The following is a 20,323-nucleotide window of genomic DNA, read 5'->3' as shown; positions in this document are numbered from 1 at the left end:
GTTGAGTATGTCTGTGTATCAGTCCATTCAGCCGCTGGTCAACAAACGCTAATTGGTCTGCTTAGCGCTTCCTAGTAATGGGCTTCAGCAGTAAACAGCAGGGACGCAAACCTTGGCTCTCTTGGAGCTGCCACTAAGGCGGAGAGACAGACAATACGCAGGGAAGATGGTCGTGGGTGCTGCTGAGTGCTCAGAGGGCGATGGAGTGGGGTGGTGGGGTGAAGAACACCTGGGGCAGCTCTCGCACATGACATGGGGAGAGGCTTGAATCCTGAAGAAGGGGCAGCTGAGCTGAGGTCTGCAGGAGGGTGTCGGGCAGGGAAAAGGCTGAGGGCCCCCGAGGTAGGAGTGTCTGGCCTCACCTGGCTCCTGGGGTCACAAGGGAGGGTGAGGGGGTGATTGTGAAGGGGCTGGCAGGCCTGAGGAGGCGCTTGGATGTTATTGCAAGTGTGATGTTTCCTAGTTTCCATCAGAGAGTGTCATGGTTCCGTGACGCACTTCGGAGAGGTCCTGGGGGTGAGCGGGGGAGCTCCGGGTAGGAGAGGGGCTGCAGGGCAAGAATGGAAAGAGGGGGAGCCGCGTGCTGGCTGGCAGCCAGCCAGGCCAGCAGTGGCTGAGGGCTGGGACCAGGGGCGCTGGTGGAGGTGAGCCAGGCTCAGACGCTGATGGGAGTGGTGGCAGGCTCTCTGCACTGCGGGAAGCAGGAATGGAGGACTGCTGCTTGGATTGGGCCCGAGCACCTGAGGAAAGCTCAGGCTGGGGAGCATGATGTAGGGAATTCAAGTTCCATTTCAGGTGGTTGATTTGAGAGGTCCATAAGTATCTGGGTGGAGCCATCAGACACACAGGCGCGGCCCGGAGGAGTCTGGTCGGCCTGGGTGTGTGTTTGAGAGTCCTCAATACACAGGATGGATTGAACACTCTGGGAGTGGCTGAGGTCGCCCAGGGGACAGGAGAGGAGAGAGCTCTGGATGCTGCATTTCAGGTCTCCTGCAGGAGATGGCAGTCGGTGAGAGGGGAGGAAGACCCTGAGGGTGGGATCAACCGTGTTAAACTGGGCTGCGAGGGCAAATGTGAGGCCAGAACCCAACCCCTGGCTGTGGGTTTCCTTGGGTTGCACTGACATTTCAATGCCTGCTGTCCGTGGGAGTATCGGTGTGTGGCGGGTGTGCGGGTACGGCCAAACCCGAGTGTGCGTCGGTTTGTATGGCACACACCTGTGCTCCATGTGGGTCTGTGTGCATGCCTGAGTGGGGGCTGTGAGATGTTGGATATGTTTGTATTAAGCTGTTGACTCGCATCTGTGCTATGGAGATCTCTGGGTATCGCTACCTACAGACGAAGGTGTGTCTGTGTTTGGGTTGGTGTGTGACTTGTGTGAGTGGGTCAGGTGTGACTCAGCCCTGGCGAAGCAGGTGGCCATGTTGGAGCAGAGTGGGTGGGAGTTGAGATGGTGGCTGGTCCCTCAATGAGAGGTACCCAGAGGGCTGCCTTCTCCAGGGGGTCGGGGGGCGGCATGTGGCCAAGCCAGGCCAGGTGGGAGAAGTGGCAGGCTTGCCCGGAGGGTTCAGAGAAGCTGGGGGCTGCCCCTCAAGGCCCTGGGAGAGGTGCCTGAAGCCTTTGGCCCATGTGGTCCCCTGACACCATCCCCCTGCCCTCCTGGCCCCCTGCCTATCTGCTTTTCCGCCTGCCTCTGCCCACCCGCCAACCTGTCTGTAGGTCTGCCCAGGCACCTGCTTTCCGGTCATGCTGGCTAGGATCTCTGCATATCTATCACCTGCCTGCCTGGCTTGCATCCCACTTCTGCACCTGCTGATTTCCTCCCTGTCTGTCAGCCTATGGCTGACCTGCTGCCTGCCCACCTGCCTGCTTGATAGCTGCCTTTCTGTCCTGTCTGCCTGTGAGACTAAACATTTGTCACCTTGGGAGGCACAGAGTGTTCCTAAGATGAAGCACAGGAAAGACAGGTATTAAGGGGTGGTCACTACTTTGCCAACAAAAATCCGTCTATTCAAAGTTATGGTTTTTCTAGTAGTCATGCATGGATGTTAGAGTTGGACTATAAACAAAGCTGAGCGCTGAAGAACTGATGCTTTTGAACTGTGGTGTTGGAGAAGACTCTTGAGAGCCCCTTGGACTGCAAGGAGATCCAACCAGTCCATAAATCAGTCCTGAATATTCATTGGAAGGACTGATTCTGAAGCTGAAGCTCCAGTACTTTGGCCACCTGATGTGAAGAACTGACTCCTTTGAAAAGACCCTGATGCTGGGAAAGATTGAAAGTGGGAGAAGGGGACGAGAGAGGATGAGATGGTTGGATGGCATCACTGACTCGATGGACATGAGCTGGAGCAAGCTCCAGGAGTTGGTATTGGACAGCGAGGCCTGGTGTGTTGCAGCTCATGGGGTCGCAAAGAGTTGGACACGACTGAGCAACTGAACTGAAGGGGTGGTCAGAAGGCTGAGAGGTTCAGAGCCTCTGGGAGGGCCCTTGGGAAGCCTGGCATATTCAGGGCCCAAGGCAAAGCCTGACTCTGCCCCCTTCCCCAGGGGCCCAGGTAGGGACAAGCCTGGCTGCTCTGCTCCTGACACCAGGGCCTCACCCCACTGGGGCTTCAAGGGCTGCCTAGCTCTCGGGTGGAGGGAAGAAGGGGACTCACTTAAGGCCTCCTAAGACCTGTCTAGCCCTCTGAATGCCTCCTCAGCACCTGGGACAGCTGCTGGGAAGAGGGACTGTGCGGGTCTGGGATGTGAGTCATCACGGTTAGGGATGTTGAGTGTCTTTTAGGTATCTGGCGCCCTGCTAAGCACTGTGATTGTCTCAACCCTTCAAATCCTCTCACTAACCCTGTGGTTTGTAGTGTGACCTCCATTTTTAAAATTCGTTTTTATTGGAGTATAGTTACTTTACAGTATTGTGTTAGTTTCTTGCTGTGAAACTAATAGCAAAGTGAATCAGCCGTAAGTATACATATGTGACTCCCATTTTACAGAGAAGGAAAGTGAGGCTCAGAGAGGTCAAGTGTCCTGTGTGCAGTCACAGGAATGGAAATTAACAGGGCCTGGATTTGAGCTTCAGGTCCGTGTTCCCTACCAGTCTTCCACAGGGCAGTCCTAGGCCGTGGTTCTCCACATCTGTCACACCCAAAGCCGCCTTTTCTTGATATTTTCTTTTTTATTATTTTGGCTGCATCAGGCCTTAGTTGTAGCACGTGGGATCCATTGTTGCAGTGTAGGGGGCTTCTCTCTAGTCAAGCACGTGGGCTCCATGGCATGTGGGCTCAGTTGCACCACAGCATGGGGGATCTTAGTTTCCCGACCGGGAATCGAACCAGCGTCCCCTGCATTGGAAGGTGGATTCTTAACAACTGGATCACCGGGGAAGTCCCCATGATACTTTCGATTGCTTCTTTTGTGCTCTGGAAATGAAATTTATGGCTAATATACCCACCTCTAATTAAAATCAATATATAATCAAATAAAAATTAATATATAATTAAATTATATAATTAAATTAATATAGATGATATAGTTTACAGATATACATAAATTTTTGTCCTGTAACATATATAAAAGAAATAAAGGGTAATGTTGTGTATTTGTGAACTGATTAATTGCCAGGAAGGTGTCAGCTGAAGGTGCAGACCTGAGATACTGTGTCAGTGTCTGAAATGGTGGTGAACTCTTGGTAAAGTTCTGAACAAAAAGTACACATTTCTTCCACTTTACACAGTAGTTGCCTTCCCAGAAAATTTAGTGTATATTATGGATACACAAGTCCTCTGTGTTTATGTATAAAATGGTGTTAGATTCTTGGCTCTGGTAATTATAAACACATTTTTTCACTCGTGTTGAGCAGGATTAGAATCTGCCTGCCTTCTGGGGTTGTCTGGAGTCCCTGGCCCCAGCCCCCTAAATGCCAGCAGCACCCTCTCACCCCCCCACCCCCTACCCCCATCATTGTGATAACCAGCCCCCAATTCCCCACCCCAACATGGACATATGGAAATCCTCCCACCCCTCATGGAGCTCAACATTTCAGTGGGGGGGGACAGATATCATCACTAACCACACATATCTTGTAATAACAGGCTGTGACAAGCACAATGATGGGAAATAAAGAGGGGAAGGGGTGAGGGAAGACCCAGTGGACATGGCCAGGCACAGCTCCCCGCTGGCTTTTCTCTGAAGCTGCTCTCCCCAAGGACACTGGGGACCAGGCAGTCACTAACACGGGTGGGGACATCTCGGTTCTTGGTTGACCCCTCAGGTGCATAGGAGGCTGTTGATCACACCTGCCTTTCTGGTACTTTCCTCCTGGCTTTGCTTTCAGGGCTCACACACAAAATACTGGTAAAGGGGGATCTGAGAAGTTTAAGTCAACAAACAGTAGTCCTGGTGTGAGAGCTGCGGCCCTCAGTACTAGGTGCCGAGGACTCAATGAGCCAAGGAGTCCGGCTGCTTGGGTGGTGCTGAATGTAAGCCTGACACGTAGGTGCCCAGGTGATACCTGTGCTCAGAACAGAGGCTGATCGGGTCAGGGGTGCAGGAGGGAGGCTGAGATGGAGATAAGTGCCCTGGGGGTGTGGCTTGTGGAGCTGAGTGTGGCCGGGGTGGGCAGGGAGTGCCGGCAGCTTCTGGCCTGGGACAGCGTGACAGATCAGGAAAAGGGAACATTTGTGTAGGCTCGGGAGTGGCCAGGAAGATGGGGGCCGCTTGGCTGCTGGGGTAGCTGTGGGAGGAGGGCAAGGTGGAGGCCTGGGGGCCCACTCTGAAGAACTTTCAGAGAATCAGGGCCTTCCCAGAGAACCCTGGAGGGGTGCCGCCCCTGCTTGCTGTGTGGACACCTGCCAGGGAAGGGGCTCCTCTGGCATGGACCGCTGTTCCTTTTGTGACCTGGGCCTGTATGGGTTCCTGAACACACAAGTGGGTCTGCTTGTGTGCTATGGGGGATGCTGGGGACAGGACCAGTTCACCTCTAGCTTCAGTGCTCAATTTGCAGAGTCTAAATTTAGGTGAAGGAAGGAAGGACCCCTCCTCTGCACCCCACCGCTGGTTTCCTATGGAGGGGAGGGTGGTGTAGGAAAAAGCCTGGCCTGGCCCTTCTTACCCCAGCTGCCCTGGATGGGCACATGGGCGGTCTGTCTGGCTAGGGTTCCCCCACCCCAGCTGTGGGGGTTGGTGGTGAGAGAGGATCAATGCTCTGCTGGTGGCAGCTGCTCCGGGACACATCCTTCCTGCACAGGTCGGGGCTGAGCCAAGCCAGGCAGAGAGTCCCCCTTGGGACTTGGCAGGAAGCTGGACCAAAGCGGGCTGGGAGAATGTTGGGTGGTTCTGGCCCCCTCCCTGCTTCAAGAGAGCAACGGCTGCTGGGGTGGAGTCGGGGGGGTGGGGCACCCATCCAGGGCACCTGGTGGCAGAGCCCAGAGTGAAGGAATCCTGCTCTGCCTGGCTAGGTGGGAGGGACGGGGATGCGGCGAGGGGAGAGACAATGCAGACCACGCTGGCTCCAGGTCAGGAAGTTTTATTGCTGACATGCAGGAAGAGTCCCCATGTAGTACAAAAATATGACTTTATACAAACTTTTTTGTGACTTTTTCCGTTTTTGTTTCTTTACAGTAGGACTTCTCTCAGCGTGTGACACCCAGTGAGGGCAGACCCAGCCTCCTCTCGTTTGCTTTCCCAGAAATTAATCAGACGGGTGGGCTGACCTTGGAAGGGACCAGTCTGTCTGACAGGCTTTTGCGGACCCGGAGCATATTGCTTTGAAAAGGAGAAGGACCACCAGGCGAGCGGGCCCGGAGGGTCTGGGCGGGCTGCCGGACAAGGGGCTCGGGTGAGGCCCTCACAGAAAGACAGTCACGGGCGCTGGGAGCCCTGGGCCGGACTGCATTCCACTCCTTTAGGAGACTTCTTTTTTGAAATAAATATAGAAAAGAGGGCATCCCACCCCCACCCCCACCCCAGACCCTGGCTCTCAGCAGCTGGATGGCTGAGGGGGGCCGGCCTGGTGCTCAGGGGGGTCGAGTGCTGGGCTCAGGCGGGCTCCCTGGACCCTCTGAGGCAGAGGCACGAGGCGCCCACGTGCTGGGGTGGGGGGGAGGAGGAAGGGGGTGTGGGCGGCCCTGCTACTGCTGGCAAGAGGTGGCCCCATTTTTTCCAGATGGGGAAACTGAGGCACAAGGAGGTTTTTTTTTTTTTTGTTTGTTTGTTTGTTTTTTGGGACCTTGCCCAAGTCACTCACAGTGAGTCAGCTTTTGGGGAGGGCATAGCTCACACGCCGGGGAACAAGGTCACGCAGGCCTCGGTCCCCCCACTGGGCAGGCAGGGCAGGGCCAAGGGCCCAAGGCGGCCTGGAGGGGGACACTCGGCTGCTCTGAGGGGCTGGGGGGCAGGCAGGTCAGGGGAGGGTCTCTGCTTGGCGCTGGGCAGGGCCAAGTCCAGTGCGGGAGAGCGGGGAGGGGGCATTCTGGTGAGAACAGGGTTTTCTGGCAAGACGGGCATCCACTTCAAAATCTCGGCTCAAAAGGGCAGCGGAGCTGTTCTCAAGCCAGGCGGGACCCCCGGTCCCTACAGGTCTCCCTTGGGAGCCCTGCAGCCCCCCAGGAAGGACGCTGGCGACCCTGGTGGTCTGCTGGGAGAGATACCCTTTGTTACAAAGCAGGGGCAGCAGGGGAGATGCTCCTGCTCTTCTCTGAACACAGAGGGGTGCCGGCCGTGCTCACAGCTGGCCGAGGGCACCCCTTCCCATCCGGGTCAGCGTCACCTCGGTACCACAGTGAGGGGTGGAGGAGGAAACCAGGGCTAATGCAGGTGTACAGCACCTCAGAGAAGCTGAGCTGGGAGAAAGAGAAGCCAGTCTAGAAGGCTTCCTCATCACCGGAGACAAGGAGGGACTGGTGCGCTGGAGATGGAGGGGGCCGGCAAGAAGGGGCTTCTGAGCCCGGGGCTGAGGAAGGGGCCCACTGGGGGCTGTGGGCTCCCCTGCTGTCCAGCCAGGCTGGGGGCAGCGAGTGGCCACGGGCCGAACCACCTAGAGATGGCAGAGAAGCTGGTTTCAGTACAAAAATAAATATATTTGATTCCGCTTAAGATGAGGTGAGAGTTTTCCAAAGCTTGGACTGAGGGGCCTGGGGTCAGAAGGGGAGGGATGAAAACAACTGTGAGGGGCCTGGGAGGGCAGTGGGGAGTGGCATTCCTGTGGGGAGCCAGCAACGAGCTGCACTTTCAGCTTATGTGGACTGTTTCGGGGCAGCTGCCCCCTGGGGGTCGGCGTGGGGTGGGGGTCGGTGGTGGGCGGGCTCCCTCCTCCTCCTCACTCAGTCCAGAGACAGCATGGTTAAAGAGACAGAGGTAGATTAAAACGTTACGATTAAAAGCAGATTAGTTATCTAGGCTTCTCAGATTAAAAAAAACCAAACAATCAAGCAATCATTCCAAAAGGTAGCTTCGCGGTACCTCTGCTGACCCCACGTGTGACCTGGGCTGTCCCTGCCCTGTCCCCGGCGCAGCCCGGGAGAGTTCAGCACTGCGGCGGGGCTGCTGGCTGGGGGCCAGGACGAGGTGGTGGGTGGGCGCCGGTGCCCCTGCCCAAGGCTGCTATTTCCGCAGGTAGCGCTGGGCCAGAATGGCTGCGTCCAGGGGGTTCACAGGCTGTGCATCGTGGCCCAGCCGGCGCACGGGCGGCACCCCTGCCCCCGACTGCCGCTTGGGCACCCAGCTGCGGGCCTCGTGCACGGAGCTCTTCTCCTCGGCCAGCAGCAGCTGCTGCCGCATGTAGTTCTCAAACTCGTACTGAGAGCACTCCTCTGTCACCTTCGCCTTCACAGCAGAGACAGGCAGGTCGAGCGACAGGCGAACGTGTAAGAGAGAAGAGCAGGGGGTGCGTCAGCTGGCCCGCCTCAAGAGGCTCCTTCCCCAGGCACCATCCCCTGGGCCCGATCTAGTAGTGGCCGAGAACAGGGGGGTCCCTGAAGCTCCCCAGCCAACCTGGACCTCGCCATGCTGGCCCCTCAGACCTGTGACCTCCCCTAACCCGTTGACCGTGGGAGAGGTCACGTTCCCTCAGAAGACTTGGTGCCCACCCTGTGCAATAGGGCAGTACGCTCCCCTGCCCGAGGTCCCCAGGGACCAGTGCAGGTCAAGTGTTAAGAGAGTGGCCTGGGGCTGGGGTGCTCAGTGCATGGGCACCTGTTTCCCTGTCCTGCCCCAGGCTGAGGTCCCTGGAGAAGGCCACGCACAGTCACAAACTGAAGTGGGAGGTTCCATTGCAGGACGGGGGCGGGGGAAGAGCAGGGCTGTGGAATCAGGCTGTGGCTGATTCTGAGCCCTGTGGCTTCGGGGAGGTTACTTTCCCTCTCTGAACCTGTTTCCTCTTTAGTGAAATAAGAACACAGGCTGCACAGGCCTGCAGTGAGAATTGAATGAGATGTACTGGGGGCCCTCACTGCTTGCTGGAGGTGATTATTTTTAGCTGCTAAACAGCCCTGTGAGCTGGTGGGAGCCGGGGGCAGGGTTCTGAAATTCTTCGAGGACGGGGGGCTCTGCTGTGGTCCTGGGCTGGCTCCACCTGGTCCCCCCTGTCCAGTGCTTGCTGTGGGACCTGGGGTGGCCCGGAGAGGGAGGGTCCTTACAGCTTCCCTCCCAGGGCTCAGCAAGCCCTGCCCTCCAGGGGGCACCCTAAGATCACCCGCCGGCTGCTGCCGGGCACCCTGGGCCTGGCCCCTGCCCCCGGCTCAGCACTTTCTCCAGTGCAAGGGACGGGAGGAGAGAAAACCGGGAGAAAATGAATCATCTGAAAAACGAAAAGCAGGAAGGGCGAGAGAGAACCCTGTGAGTCAGAGGGGTAGACAAGCGCGGCCGTATAGGCGGCCAGCGTGTGGCAGAGCCAGGGCCTGGCAGGAAGAGGAAGCCGAGGGAGGGCCAGGCTGGGCCACTGTGAGGCCTGCCTGCCAACTGAGCCCCTCTCTCAGGCCATGGAACTGCCAACTGAGCCAGACACGAGGCAGGCCCCGGGCGGCTCAGGCCGAGGAACTTGAGGCTCCTGTTCCCGCTCCAAGGGCTGGGGAGAGGCCAAGGAGGCCCGGCGCCCTGCCAGGAGCTGCCACCTCCACCCTGCCCAACCTGCCCTGCCTGGAGGGCTGGTGCCTCAGGATTCGGCCACACGGCCTAGCTGCCGTCCCCAACTCACCTCCTGGGAGCTGTCTGCGTTGCTCATTTGGTCGTCGATGTCAGGAACCACCTGCAGAGGCCCGCTCAGAGAAGACAGGGACTGCCTGCAAGGGAGGCAGATGAGCGAGGCTGGCTCCAGGCAGCCTGGCCCTTCTTGCCGCGGCCTGGCTGCCAGGAGCCCAGCAGGGCCAGTCCCCACTGCTCTGAGACTTGGCTGGAGTCAGCAGACCTGGGCTGAGCACCCACAGCCCCTTCCTGATGCCACTGCCTCTGCTTCTCCGAGCCTCAGCTTTCTCGCCCAGTAAGTGGGGGCAACTTCTATCTTGCAGGCTGTGGTGAGAACTCAGGGAGATAAGGCCCATCCTAGAGCTGGCATCGACTGGCACGCAGGAGATGCTCAACCCTGAGTTTTGCCTGTGTCCTCCAACCCTGCCCATCAGGACCATCTGGAGACCTGACTCTGCCTGGTGGAGAGACAGGCCCAACCTCAGGCGACCTCTCTGGGGAGGCAGGGCAGTGCCCACGGGTGGGCAGGACCCAGCTCTGGCCCGGCCCACGTACCACGACGCGATGATGGAACTGAGGGCCTCCAGGACGTCGGCGGCGGCCAGGCGCTGCTGGGGGTCGAGGACGAGCAGTTTCCGGATGAGACACACCGTGTTCTCAGAAACCCGTCCGTCCCTGATGCAGGAGAGAGGGGCAGCGGGCACTCAGGCGGGGTGGGCTGGTGCCAGGTCTCGGCCCAGGACGCCAAGCCTCCCCGTGCTGTTTCTGCCCCTCGAGCCTGACGGGCCGGCGCCCAGGGAGCGGGGACTCACTCGGGGATGGTGTACTCGGCGGCCTTGATCTTGCGGAAGAGCTCCTGCGGGATGCTGTCGTAGAAGGGGAACTGGCCATAGAGCATGGTGAACAGTACCACGCCCAGGGCCCACATGTCGCTGGGCTTGCCCCGGTACGGCCGGCCTGCAGGGCGCACAGACACACGTGTGCTCAGCCCAGGGCTGGGGAAGAACGGCCCTGCACGCCCTTCCCTGGCAGTCCCGGGAGTCCTACCCGGGGGACCCCCCTCCACCCGGGCACCCTCACTTCTGGTCACCCTCCTGTGCTTCCTCCCAGAGCAAGCACACTGGCCCCGTCCTGAGCTTCAGCAGGGCACCTTCCTCCTTTACTCTTCGGGCTGGTTCCTGCTTGTGCTCTGGAGACCCGGCTCCACAGGGGGATGCCCCATCTCACATGCTCCATGAGGAGAAGGGGTCTCACCTGGCCTTGTGCAGCCCACCCCTGGGGCAGGCCTCATGCCGCCTCCCCACAGCACCAGCTCTGCCCCGCTCTGCCTGGGCTCCCAGGCGCTGGTCCAGCCCCGTCAGCAGATGAGCTCTCCTGGGAGCTCTAACCATCAGGCGATTTCTCCCTGAGCTCTGACTTCTGAGGGAACACTGAACTTCAAGCTTTTGTTTTGATAATGACAATGCTGGCTATGGTTCATTAAGCCACACACTAGGTTAAGGGCTTATTTAATCCCACGGGAACCTAAGGAAGTAGGGGCTATTATCATCCTGATTCCAGAGATGAGAAAACAGAGGCCCAGAGAGGTCAGTACCATTCCCAAGATCACACAGGTATTAACCAGGCCATGAATGCAGGGGCAAGGCCATGTCTGTCTGTCATGCCTGGTGCCGAGGTCTGTGCTTATTAGCACACAGAATCAATGAAAGGCAGGCTTGAGATCAGAACCCACTTGAGTCACCCCACTTTGTCCTCTTAACAACGGTGGGAGGCGGGACTGCTTTCAGCTTTTAACCCAGGAGGAGACTGAAGCTCGGAGACGGGGCTGAGGGTCAAGGCACACAGCTGCGTAATTAACAAGGCCAGTCTCAGAGCCTGGGCTCGGGTCTTCCGGTCCAGGTCTCTCTCTGAGGCAGGGGAGCTCCTTTGTTTCATTCTCTAAGACTGGCATCTGTCTGGAGGAGCCAGAGAGAGGCCTCGGGCAGCAGGTGGGAGTGACTGCACACGGAGACCACCGGCCTGGCTGCTGAGGAGACTCCACCAGAGGCAGCCCGTCCCCTCCACCCAGTCACAGACCCCACCTCACAGCTATGGGCCAAGGAAGGGGCCTGGGTCTTCCTCCTGGCTCTGCACCTACAGGGAGGCCTTCCGGATGCCGTGCAGGGTGTATCCAGGCTGGGCTGTGGGGCAGGGGTGCTCAGGGAGCTGGGATACACCCCTGGCACCCAGATCCTTCTCGCAGAGGCCACTGTGACTCCACCCCGATCTCCAGGCCCAGGAGGTGGCACCACTGCCCTCTGCCATGTCCTGTGAGAGGCCTGGGGCTCCAGCAGAGCCCTCAGCTGGGAGAAGGCCTCCAAGGAGACTGCAGATGGTTGTGGCAAGTGAGAGCAGCCTATTCCCCGGGAAGACAGGTGACAAGTGTGAGGAGGGAGGCACGTGTGAGTGCTGGGGACAACAGGCCCTGGAGATAACCCTGGAACCGTCACAATGGAGGGATGGCAGCGGGGGTGGGCCGCTGGAGCGATCAGGACAGAGCAACCTCAGTTTGGCAAAGGATAAGCGAGAAAGGAAAGGAGCCTATGGGGAAACAGGAGCGTGGGTTTGGGCAGAGGCAGCCCTGGCGGAGCGGGGTGCCTCAGTTTTCTGGTGAACTATTAGCTGTGACTGAACAAGAGGTCTGGTCTCTCCGAGCCTCAATTTTCTCATCTGTAAAAATTCTACCTCGTGGGGTAGCTGTGTGGTTTTAGACAGATGATGCCTGTCGCATGGCTCAGTCCAGCCTCCGGCACCAGTGGTACGATCAGAAGGTGGTAGCTACGTAAGTGACTTGTTCTGGGCGCTGCTACCTGTCTCAGCCGTGGAGGCAGGGTGTTTGTCTGTCTGTTCACTGCTGTATCCGAAGTGTCTAGAACAGAGCCTTGTACATGGCAGGCCCTCAGTAAATACCAGCAGAATAAACGGATGAACAAATAGACAAAGGGAGTGGTATCTTTGAGATGCAAGTCTCATCACAGTAACCTCTGTGAAGACCTGTTCAAAGGCGTCCTCTTGGACTTGAAATCAAGGATGACGTTTCTCAACAGGGCCTCTGCCGAGCCTGGCGTGGCTGGGCCCCCACGCGTCTCCCCTTGAACTTTCTGAGAGGAACCTCGGGGGTCTCGGGGGACTCCTCACATATGTGGTGCTGCCCCTGCCCAGGCACACCCCCTCCCCAGTGGGCTCCTATTATTCTCAAGATACAGCTCAAGGCCTTCGCGTGCCTATTCCTCACACTCACAGAAATCACGTTTCTGTCCTTCCAAGCACTAATCTCAGAGTAATTAGTGTGCTGACTGCCATCTTCCTCCATGAGACCCCACGTTTTGGACCTGGATGGGCAGTACTGGTTTGGGCCACCACTGGAGCCCCAGCACCTTGCCCGGGGCACAGATACAGTCTGGCTGCGTAAGGCGCCCGGGGGCTGCTGCTGGTGCCGCGCACATACCGCTGAGCACGTCTGGACTGATGTAGGCAGGGCTCCCCCGCTGGTCCTTCAAGAGGTCCCCCTCGCTCACGAGATGCTTCCCGAGGCAGAAGTTGGTGATGGTTATCCGATGCGTCCTGGGGGGGGTGGGCAGAGAGTGAACAAACCTCGGTGTCTGTACCCCCGGCTGCCCCCCACCTTGTCCCAGGGCAGAGGAACCACACCCGCGTCCTCTTCTGTTCCCCTGGCCTGCCTTGTCTTCCCCGGGGCTGCGTGGGGAGTGCCACTGGGGGTGTGGACACAGGCCAGTCACCGGGGTTGACATCTGGTGAGCTGTCCCCGTAGGGACCCAAGTCACTCTGCCCAGGGAAGCTTCAGGGTGCTCCCGAGTCCTGGGGCTACAGCTTAGGGTCTGGAACAATTGCGGAGATTTCTTCAAACCACCCCACATAGTATCTAGGTTGGGAGGGACTGGAGGTGTAGTTCAGCTCCCTCATTCACCCATGAGGAAGTCCGGCAGAGTCCTGGAGGCCTCCCTGAGGACCACTGTGTCCCCCGGGGGCTGATTCCTTCAGTTATCACTCTTAGGATTAAGTACTATCACATTATCACTGACCGTGCTAAACACTAATGCGTACTGAGAGCAGACCCTTATCTGGGCTTATGTGCCCAGCAGGGGCTGTTTGCATTCACGCCTCACAACAGCCTATGATGGAGACTTTCTCACTGCCCACTCCACAGAGGATGCAGTTAGGACACCCAGAGAAGCGGAGGGACTTGTCCAGGGTCACACAGCTAGTGAGCAGAGGAGCAGGATCCAACCCAGGTCTGTCTGACCCCCAGAGTCTGCACCCTGAGTGATACTGGTCAGGTGCCCACGGGGTCCCTGGATGGTGCCCAGCCCCTGACTTTCCCTTCCGTTCCATCCAAGCTAACTCACCCCTTGTCTGGTACTGGAGACTCTGCACTGACTAGAAAACCAGAGACCCCCATCTGAGAGTTGTGGTGAGAAGAGCTTTGGGCTCTGATCCTTTCTAGGAAGTCACAACGAGAACAAAAGTCAGCGGCCCAGAGGGGATGCAGTCTGCCACCCCTGGGGATGTGGGGTGGTGGTGTGGGGAGGCAGGGGCCTCTCTACCCCCAGGCAAGCAAGGCCGCGTGCTGGCTCCCGCGTCAGCAGGCTGGTCAGGGACGCCTGGGAGGACGGTGGGAAGGGAAGCTGCACCGGGCCTCGTGCGTGAGGCTCCCAGAGCCCTCCAGCTTTCTCGGGGAGTTCTGCTGGCAAGGGCTTGGTGCAAGAACAAAGGCCGCTCTGTCCCCGGTGTTCCAAATGGAAATGCTGACTCTCGCTCTCCATACAGGCCTGCCCTGGCACATGCCACAGAAACCAGCCTGGTGGCCCCCAGGGTGGCAAGAGCCCGAGACGGTGGGTGGTGAAGGGTCTCGGGTATAGGTCACGTCAAGAAGTGGAACTGCTCCCGCTTGGACCCACCCTCGTCACTGTCCTGAATACGGGACTGCTAAGGCCTCTCATCCACAAGGGCCCCACAGAGCATACACCCTGCCTTTTCTCCATGGTCAGAGCTGGCCGCGGCAGCCGGAGGCCCAAGACACTGGGAGGAGGACAACTCGGGGGATAGCCTGGTGGGCTTGGGAGTCAGATCCCTGGGTTCCAGTCTTGGCTCTGCCCCTGCCTGGCTGGGTGATCTTGGGCGTGTTATTTAATTTCTTGCTAAACCTCAAATTTTCTCATCTGTAAAACGGAAAATATCAGCACCTAACTCCCAGGGCTGTGTTGGGATTTAAGAAGAAGAAGATCCCAGGGAAAGCGCTGAATCCAGGGCCTGACAACTAGTGACTGACGACCAGGGCCAGCTGCGAGTACATTTCATCCTCAGACGGGGGCACCGCTGGCACGGGTTACCCCTGGAGACCCCGGGGGAAGACTGTGCAGAGGCGGCGAGCGAGAGGAGCCACCCTGCAACGACAGGCCCTGGAGCGCACCTGCCCGCCTTGGCCTTCTGCTCTACCCTGTGGGCAGCCCTCCGCGCGCTGGGCTCGAGGAAAGTTCGGCTGAGAATCTGCAGGGCAGGCCGGCAGGGCTGAGCTGGAGCCTCTCCCACAGGAAACCGCACAGTCTGCTTCCAGCCCTCCCGACGCCTGGCCCCGCTCCCTGCTCTGCCACCATCACTTTGGTCAGCGAAGCACTGATCCCGGGGAGCCCAGACCCCCCAGGCTGGTCCTGGCATTAGGGGCGAGGGTGGCAGGGGTGCAGGGAGGGGGCTCGGGGTCAGCAGGGCCTGCTCAGTGAGTCACCCTTCAGCTGTGGCCTCTGGGCTACCACAGTGTGTCTCATTTTCTAGGAAACTGGATGTGCAAACGCACCCACGCGGAAAGAAAGGAGGATGGAGAAAGAACCCACGGTGAACCTCACATAACCCCAAGAGGGGACTGTAACCCTTGCCCTTCATCCGTAGCCGGGGAGCTTGCTGTCGCAGTTGCCTTGCAAACCCTTCTCCTGTTTCCTCCCCTGGGAGCGCTCTGATGTGCTGGGCACTTCCAGCTTGTCTGCTGCCTCTCCAGCTGGAGTTAGGGCCTGGCCTGATAGGCAGAGGGGGCTGGACCTCTTCCAGGCCCACCCCTGACTCTCAAGGATGACAGCAAGGCCCCAAGCGGGGAGGGGTGTGCCTGTGGACACTTGGGAGTAGGAGCTGGGCGGTCAGCACAGGTCTCCGCAGCACCTCCCATGCCTTCCTGGCACCCATGACTCAAGCGAGAGGCGGCCAGAATCTGTCTGCCCAAGATGCAGCAAAGGAATTATCGGATTAGAGAACGTGCTGCCAAGAACAGGGTCTGATGAGGTGTGGGTGCTCTGCAGTCCCAAGAAAACACACCGATGGGTGCGCACGCACGCACATGATACACACACACAGACACGCACACACACTCACGAAAGAGCTGCTATAGCAACGCTGGCATTACTCAAGACAGGTAGGACCTTCTGACTATATTCTCAGAACCTAGGGGCCCTGGAAAAATGGGAGCCGGTAGCTAAACCACCAATGGAGACAAAGAGGCCTGCGATGCTGGTCTGATTAGCACCGCAGAAGCCCTTGATGGCACCCAGCGTCCCTCAGCGGGCCAGGACCCAGTCCCCCAACATGAAGACAATGCACTCCCAGGGCTGGGATGGTCTGTGCTCTCCAACACCGCCTCTCCTCGTGCATCACCTAGCTGGGGCTGGGGCTCCATGGGACATCCTTGCCGGCCACTTACCACATAGTGGGCCTCATCTCCAGAGGGAGAGCATGTCAGGCCTGCAGCCTGGCTGGCTCGCATCAGGCACGCTTACGAGGGGCCAAACCCTGTAGTCTCATGTCTGGAGCCAGTATCTGCATGCATGCGTGCTAAAGTTGCTTCCATCATGTCTGACTCGTTGCAACCCCTTGGATTATAGCCCACCAGGCTCCTCTGTCCATGGGGTTCTCCAGACAAGAATACCAGAATGGGCTGCCATGCCCTTCTCCAGGGGAATCTTCCCAACCCAGGGGATCGAACCCGTGTCTCTTATGTCTCCTGCACTGGCAGGTGGGTTCTTTACCACTAGCCCACCTGGGAAGCCCAGTGTCTGCAGGGAAGCATAATCATCTCTGCTTCCACAGATGAGGATGCAGAAACTCAAAGTGCTTGGTTCCACAGCAGCTTCTCAATACACGACGAATGGAACGGGTGAATAATCACAGGGGCGCGTGCTCAGGGACTCGAGGGTAACCAAGCGGCAGTGCTGTGCGGGGAGCTGGGTGTGACCCCCGGGGCTGCCCCTCCCGGGTTTCTAACCCTCTCTCGGCTGCTCAAGGGTTCACTCAGCCCTGGAACTCCCACCTTCCCTCCTCCCTGCGCAGCTCCCGGGACCAGGTTTTCACTGTTTTCTCAGGCTGGCAAACCTGTGCTCGTCCTTCAGGAACTGACTGAGACGGCCAGAGTCTCGGCCCCTCCGTCCTCTGCACACTGACCTCAGTACAGTGATGCCTGCTCCCCGGTCGCCCCCACCAGGCGGTGAGCTCCAGGAAGGCTGTCTGCTGCGCCAGCGCTGGGTGGGGCTGGAGACAGGCTGTGCTCGGAGGGCCTGGGGCTGGCACTGCCAGGTCTGGTGCCCCAGGCCCCTCCCCAGAGTTCCTTGTCCTGTGACCACTGCGGCTTTGGCCACTTCACAGGGATAGTGGGTCCAGGCCGCTACGGGATGGGCAACGACATTCTGGACAAATCCCCCCACCACACCACTTCTGCCACGAGGGGTGTGTGGCCCGCCATCTGTAAGCTCTCTGACCCATTTTAACACCGGGACTGAGAGAGGTGAGGGTGAGAGGCTCAGGGAGATCGGGGGACCACCTTTCTAGGATCGTGGTGACACGCAGGTTGTGAGCTCCGCCCGCCAGACCTGGGCCCCTGCGTGGCTGGTGTATCTACCACTGCACCGGATCAGGGGTCGTGGCTGGTGTATCTACCACTGCACCGGATCAGGGGCTCCCAACCCCTGGACCAGTGGTGGTTCGTGACCTGTTAGGAAGCAGCAGGTGAGTGGTGGGTGGAACTAAAGTCATCCTCTATGCCTGTCTGTGGAAAAAAGTATCTTCCACGACCTGGTCTTGGTGCCAAAGAGGTGGGGGGACCACTGCCCCAGGTTACTCGGAAGGGGCCCAGATCCTCTACCTGAGTGGGATGAGAGCCTGGGGCGGGGCCTCATGTGATGTCCTTCTGCCACTGGCTCACCGAGGATGCTGGGGCGAGCCGCCCAGATCCCCTCCAGTAGGGAGGTGCTCTCTCCCTGCTGCTGGGAAAGTCATCCTTTTCCAGGAAGTCCTCTCAGCCAAAGGAAGCTGCCCTGCCCTAAGCTATGCCCCGGGCACAGCCTGCAGTTCAGTGGCGGGCTGCAGCTGGGGTACAGGGCCATGCGCTCCCTGACTTGATGCGGAACGTCTGAAGGGCTACCTGCCTTTCCAGGTGGAGGCCCTGTCGTGACTGCCCAGAGTTCAGCTTCTCCCTCAGCCCAATCTTGCCCCCTCCTCCCCGAGCGTGCGCCCAGGAAACGTCCTGCACACACATCTCAGAGTCTGTTTCCTGGGAACCTGTCCAGTGACAAAGCCTTGCTTTGCTCATCTGTCGTTCCGTCACCCGTTGGTCTGTTTTTAATAGTCATTTACTGGGCACCCACTGGGCATGACAAATGAATGGACTAGGGAGACCACTGAAAAAGACCTTCCCAAGGCTCTCCTTCTGAGCAACCACCATATTACCCTGCGGCAGAGGACAGAAGCAGGCATCCCATCCCCGGGCCCGGGCTCCTGGGGGAGGTGGGCTGGGCGGAGTCAGGCTCCCCGTGGGGACGCAGGGCTCTGGGCAGACACAGTGTGTGGCCTGCCCCAAGCCGGAGGCTCCATCATGGAAGCAAAGCGATGCTCACCTCTTACTGAGCACCATGTTCCCCAGCTTCAGGTCTCTGTGCACGACGTTCTTCTGGAAAAGCAACAGGCGTGCGGTTTGCACTGTGATGATCAGAGCCTGAGTGCGCCCGGCCTGTGAGGGGCGGGCCCTCCACGTGTGGAGGAAGACACGCCTCTTTAGGTTGGGACTCGATTTGCAAGCCAGGGACAGACGAGGACCATTCTAAGGCCTCGTTAACCACACGCATGAACTGGGCAGCACGTGAGCCCAGGCCGTCTCGGCCCCGTCTATGGTGTTTACTCCAGTTCTTTCTTCCACTAAGGCAGCCGCCAACGGAGAAAACCATTCCTCTCTCTGCCTCCATCAGACATCCCATAAAAAAAGCCAAAAGCAACCGCCCCCCACCACCAAATCCTAAGCATCTGCCTAGATCTGGGGTCAGAGGTGAATTCTCACAGTTCTGATGACTGAGTATCGCAGGCTCAGCCCACAGAAGCTGTGTGTCTGGAGGCGGCCCAGGCTCTCCTAACCTCGGGGTTCCTGACACCCCCAACCCTAAGAAAGGCTCAGAGATAGGCTGTGGCTGCCCCCAGTGGGTATCTCACCCCTAGCCTCTCAACTGATGGACATAACTGTGCTGGACTCTGCTGGGCTGCCCGCACCGCCCCAGGATCGTGGGCTGAGGCCTGCGGCACTGTGTCCTCAGGTGTGGTATCCAGCCGCTTTCCTTCTGGACGTCCCAGCTGCAGAGCACACTGGGCGAGGGCGGCACAGAGCTGCTGCGGTCAGTGGCAGCCGAGGACGGCTTTCCGCGGCAGAGGAGGGAGCCGCGGGGTGGGGCCTCACCTGGTGCAGGGCCTCCACCACGCGCACCACGTCGTAGAAGATGACCACGGTCTCCCGCTCACTGAGCCTCTTCTCCTTGATGACGTAATGCTGCAGGTTGATCAGGTCGGCCGTCTTGTCGCTGAAGTCGTGCGCGCAGAGGCAGTCAAGGACGAGGCAGATGCGTTTCTTCATCTTCTTAACCATTCGGTTGGATTCGGCGTCCTCAACCACTTCACAGGTGCGGTCCTGGGAGGAAGGGCGCAGACCGGGGCTTGGCCGTGGGCCCAGCAGGGCCAGGGCCAGGGGCCTGGGGCTCTACTGGAGCCTGGAACAAGCCTGCATGTGTGTGAGCGGTGGGGGCCTGACATCTGGGTGGCAAGGACCCCACGGCCCCGCTTCTGCGTCAGTGCCAGGCCCAGCCAGGGCCCAGGCTGAAGCAGCGCGGGTCAGATTTCAGGCTCCGGTCCTACTGCAAAGCGTATGGGTCAGGGCTTGGCACTTAGAGCCCAGTGTGCTGGCAGCCCTCTGAGCGCCATGTGTAGGCAGCACCCTCAGGGCCCCAGGGCCCCCATCCCCCTTAGCTCTCCCAGGGAGTCCAGCAATGACCAAGCAAACTTCCTTCCGATGTCCACGATGGTGGGAGCTAAGAGTTCCGTGTGTTCAAGGCAACTGCTTTCGCGTGGATGCAGGACTCCTGGGCCATATAACGGCTTTGCCCTGATGGCTGGTTTCAGGCTCTGGCTCCACCTTGTCCTAGCTGCAGGACCTGGGGAAGTTCGGCTAACCTCTCCAAGTTCTTAGTTCCTCATCTGTAAAGGGGGCCTGGCAACTTCTATCTCACAGGGGTGTAGAGAGAAAACACAACCATACCAAGTATGTAGTAAGCACTTGGGCTGGGTATTGATGAACCAGGGCTTGGTAAGCTGACACTGCTGCCAACCCTAAGGGTGGTAGTTCTGGATGTATTTTCCTTGCTAAAAAGCTATGCCAAGGGAGAGGAAACACGGCGCAACAGGAGGACTCTTATCCAGCAGCTCGAGGAGGCCTCCATGACAGCACAGCAGGCTGGGAAGCTCCCGGGGACGGAACTCCACATTCCTCTCCCAGGGCAGATCACACCCTTCATTCTGCCTTCCCCAGAGGCCCAGCACAGTATCTGGAACACAGAGGACTCTAGAGAGGCTTCTCACCACTCAGGGTCTCTTATCCAAAATGACAGACACCAAGGCCAAGCTCTGGAAGCTCCCAGAGATGAAATACTAAGAAATCATCATCACCCCCGATCTGATTTCATGTTTAAGGGACACAAGGTTTCAGAGGTGCCTTTCAGTGCACATCTAACAATGAAGACCTTGGTGGGGTCTATGTGTGGGGGTGGGAGGCATTTTCCACTTATTTTACCTCAAGAAG

At 58.6% G+C, this 20,323-nt stretch overlaps 1 protein-coding gene across 6 annotated transcripts in view; it reads right to left on the bottom strand.

Annotated features, from left to right (window-relative positions):
• Window positions 1-5,508: 5,508 nt before the first annotated feature.
• The window catches only part of STK40 (serine/threonine kinase 40), a 38,151-nt gene continuing 23,336 nt past the window's right edge, over window positions 5,509-20,323 (bottom strand). For all 6 annotated transcript variants that reach the window (XM_005892658.3, XM_070368417.1, XM_070368419.1 and 3 more), the window contains 7 exons: window positions 18,932-19,159; window positions 18,105-18,157; window positions 12,665-12,780; window positions 9,990-10,134; window positions 9,733-9,852; window positions 9,191-9,275; window positions 5,509-7,821 (listed from right to left, as the gene is read on the bottom strand). In XM_005892658.3, coding sequence (XP_005892720.1) covers window positions 7,600-7,821; window positions 9,191-9,275; window positions 9,733-9,852; window positions 9,990-10,134; window positions 12,665-12,780; window positions 18,105-18,157; window positions 18,932-19,159 — 969 coding nt within the window. In that variant the 3' untranslated portion in view covers window positions 5,509-7,599. The remainder of the gene's footprint in view (window positions 7,822-9,190; window positions 9,276-9,732; window positions 9,853-9,989; window positions 10,135-12,664; window positions 12,781-18,104; window positions 18,158-18,931; window positions 19,160-20,323) is intronic.

This window comes from Bos mutus, chromosome 3 (assembly GCF_027580195.1).
Source record: "Bos mutus isolate GX-2022 chromosome 3, NWIPB_WYAK_1.1, whole genome shotgun sequence".
Lineage (NCBI taxonomy): Eukaryota > Metazoa > Chordata > Mammalia > Artiodactyla > Bovidae > Bos > Bos mutus.
Note: the sequence above shows the minus strand (reverse complement) of the source record. Positions and strands in the feature narration are given on the sequence as shown.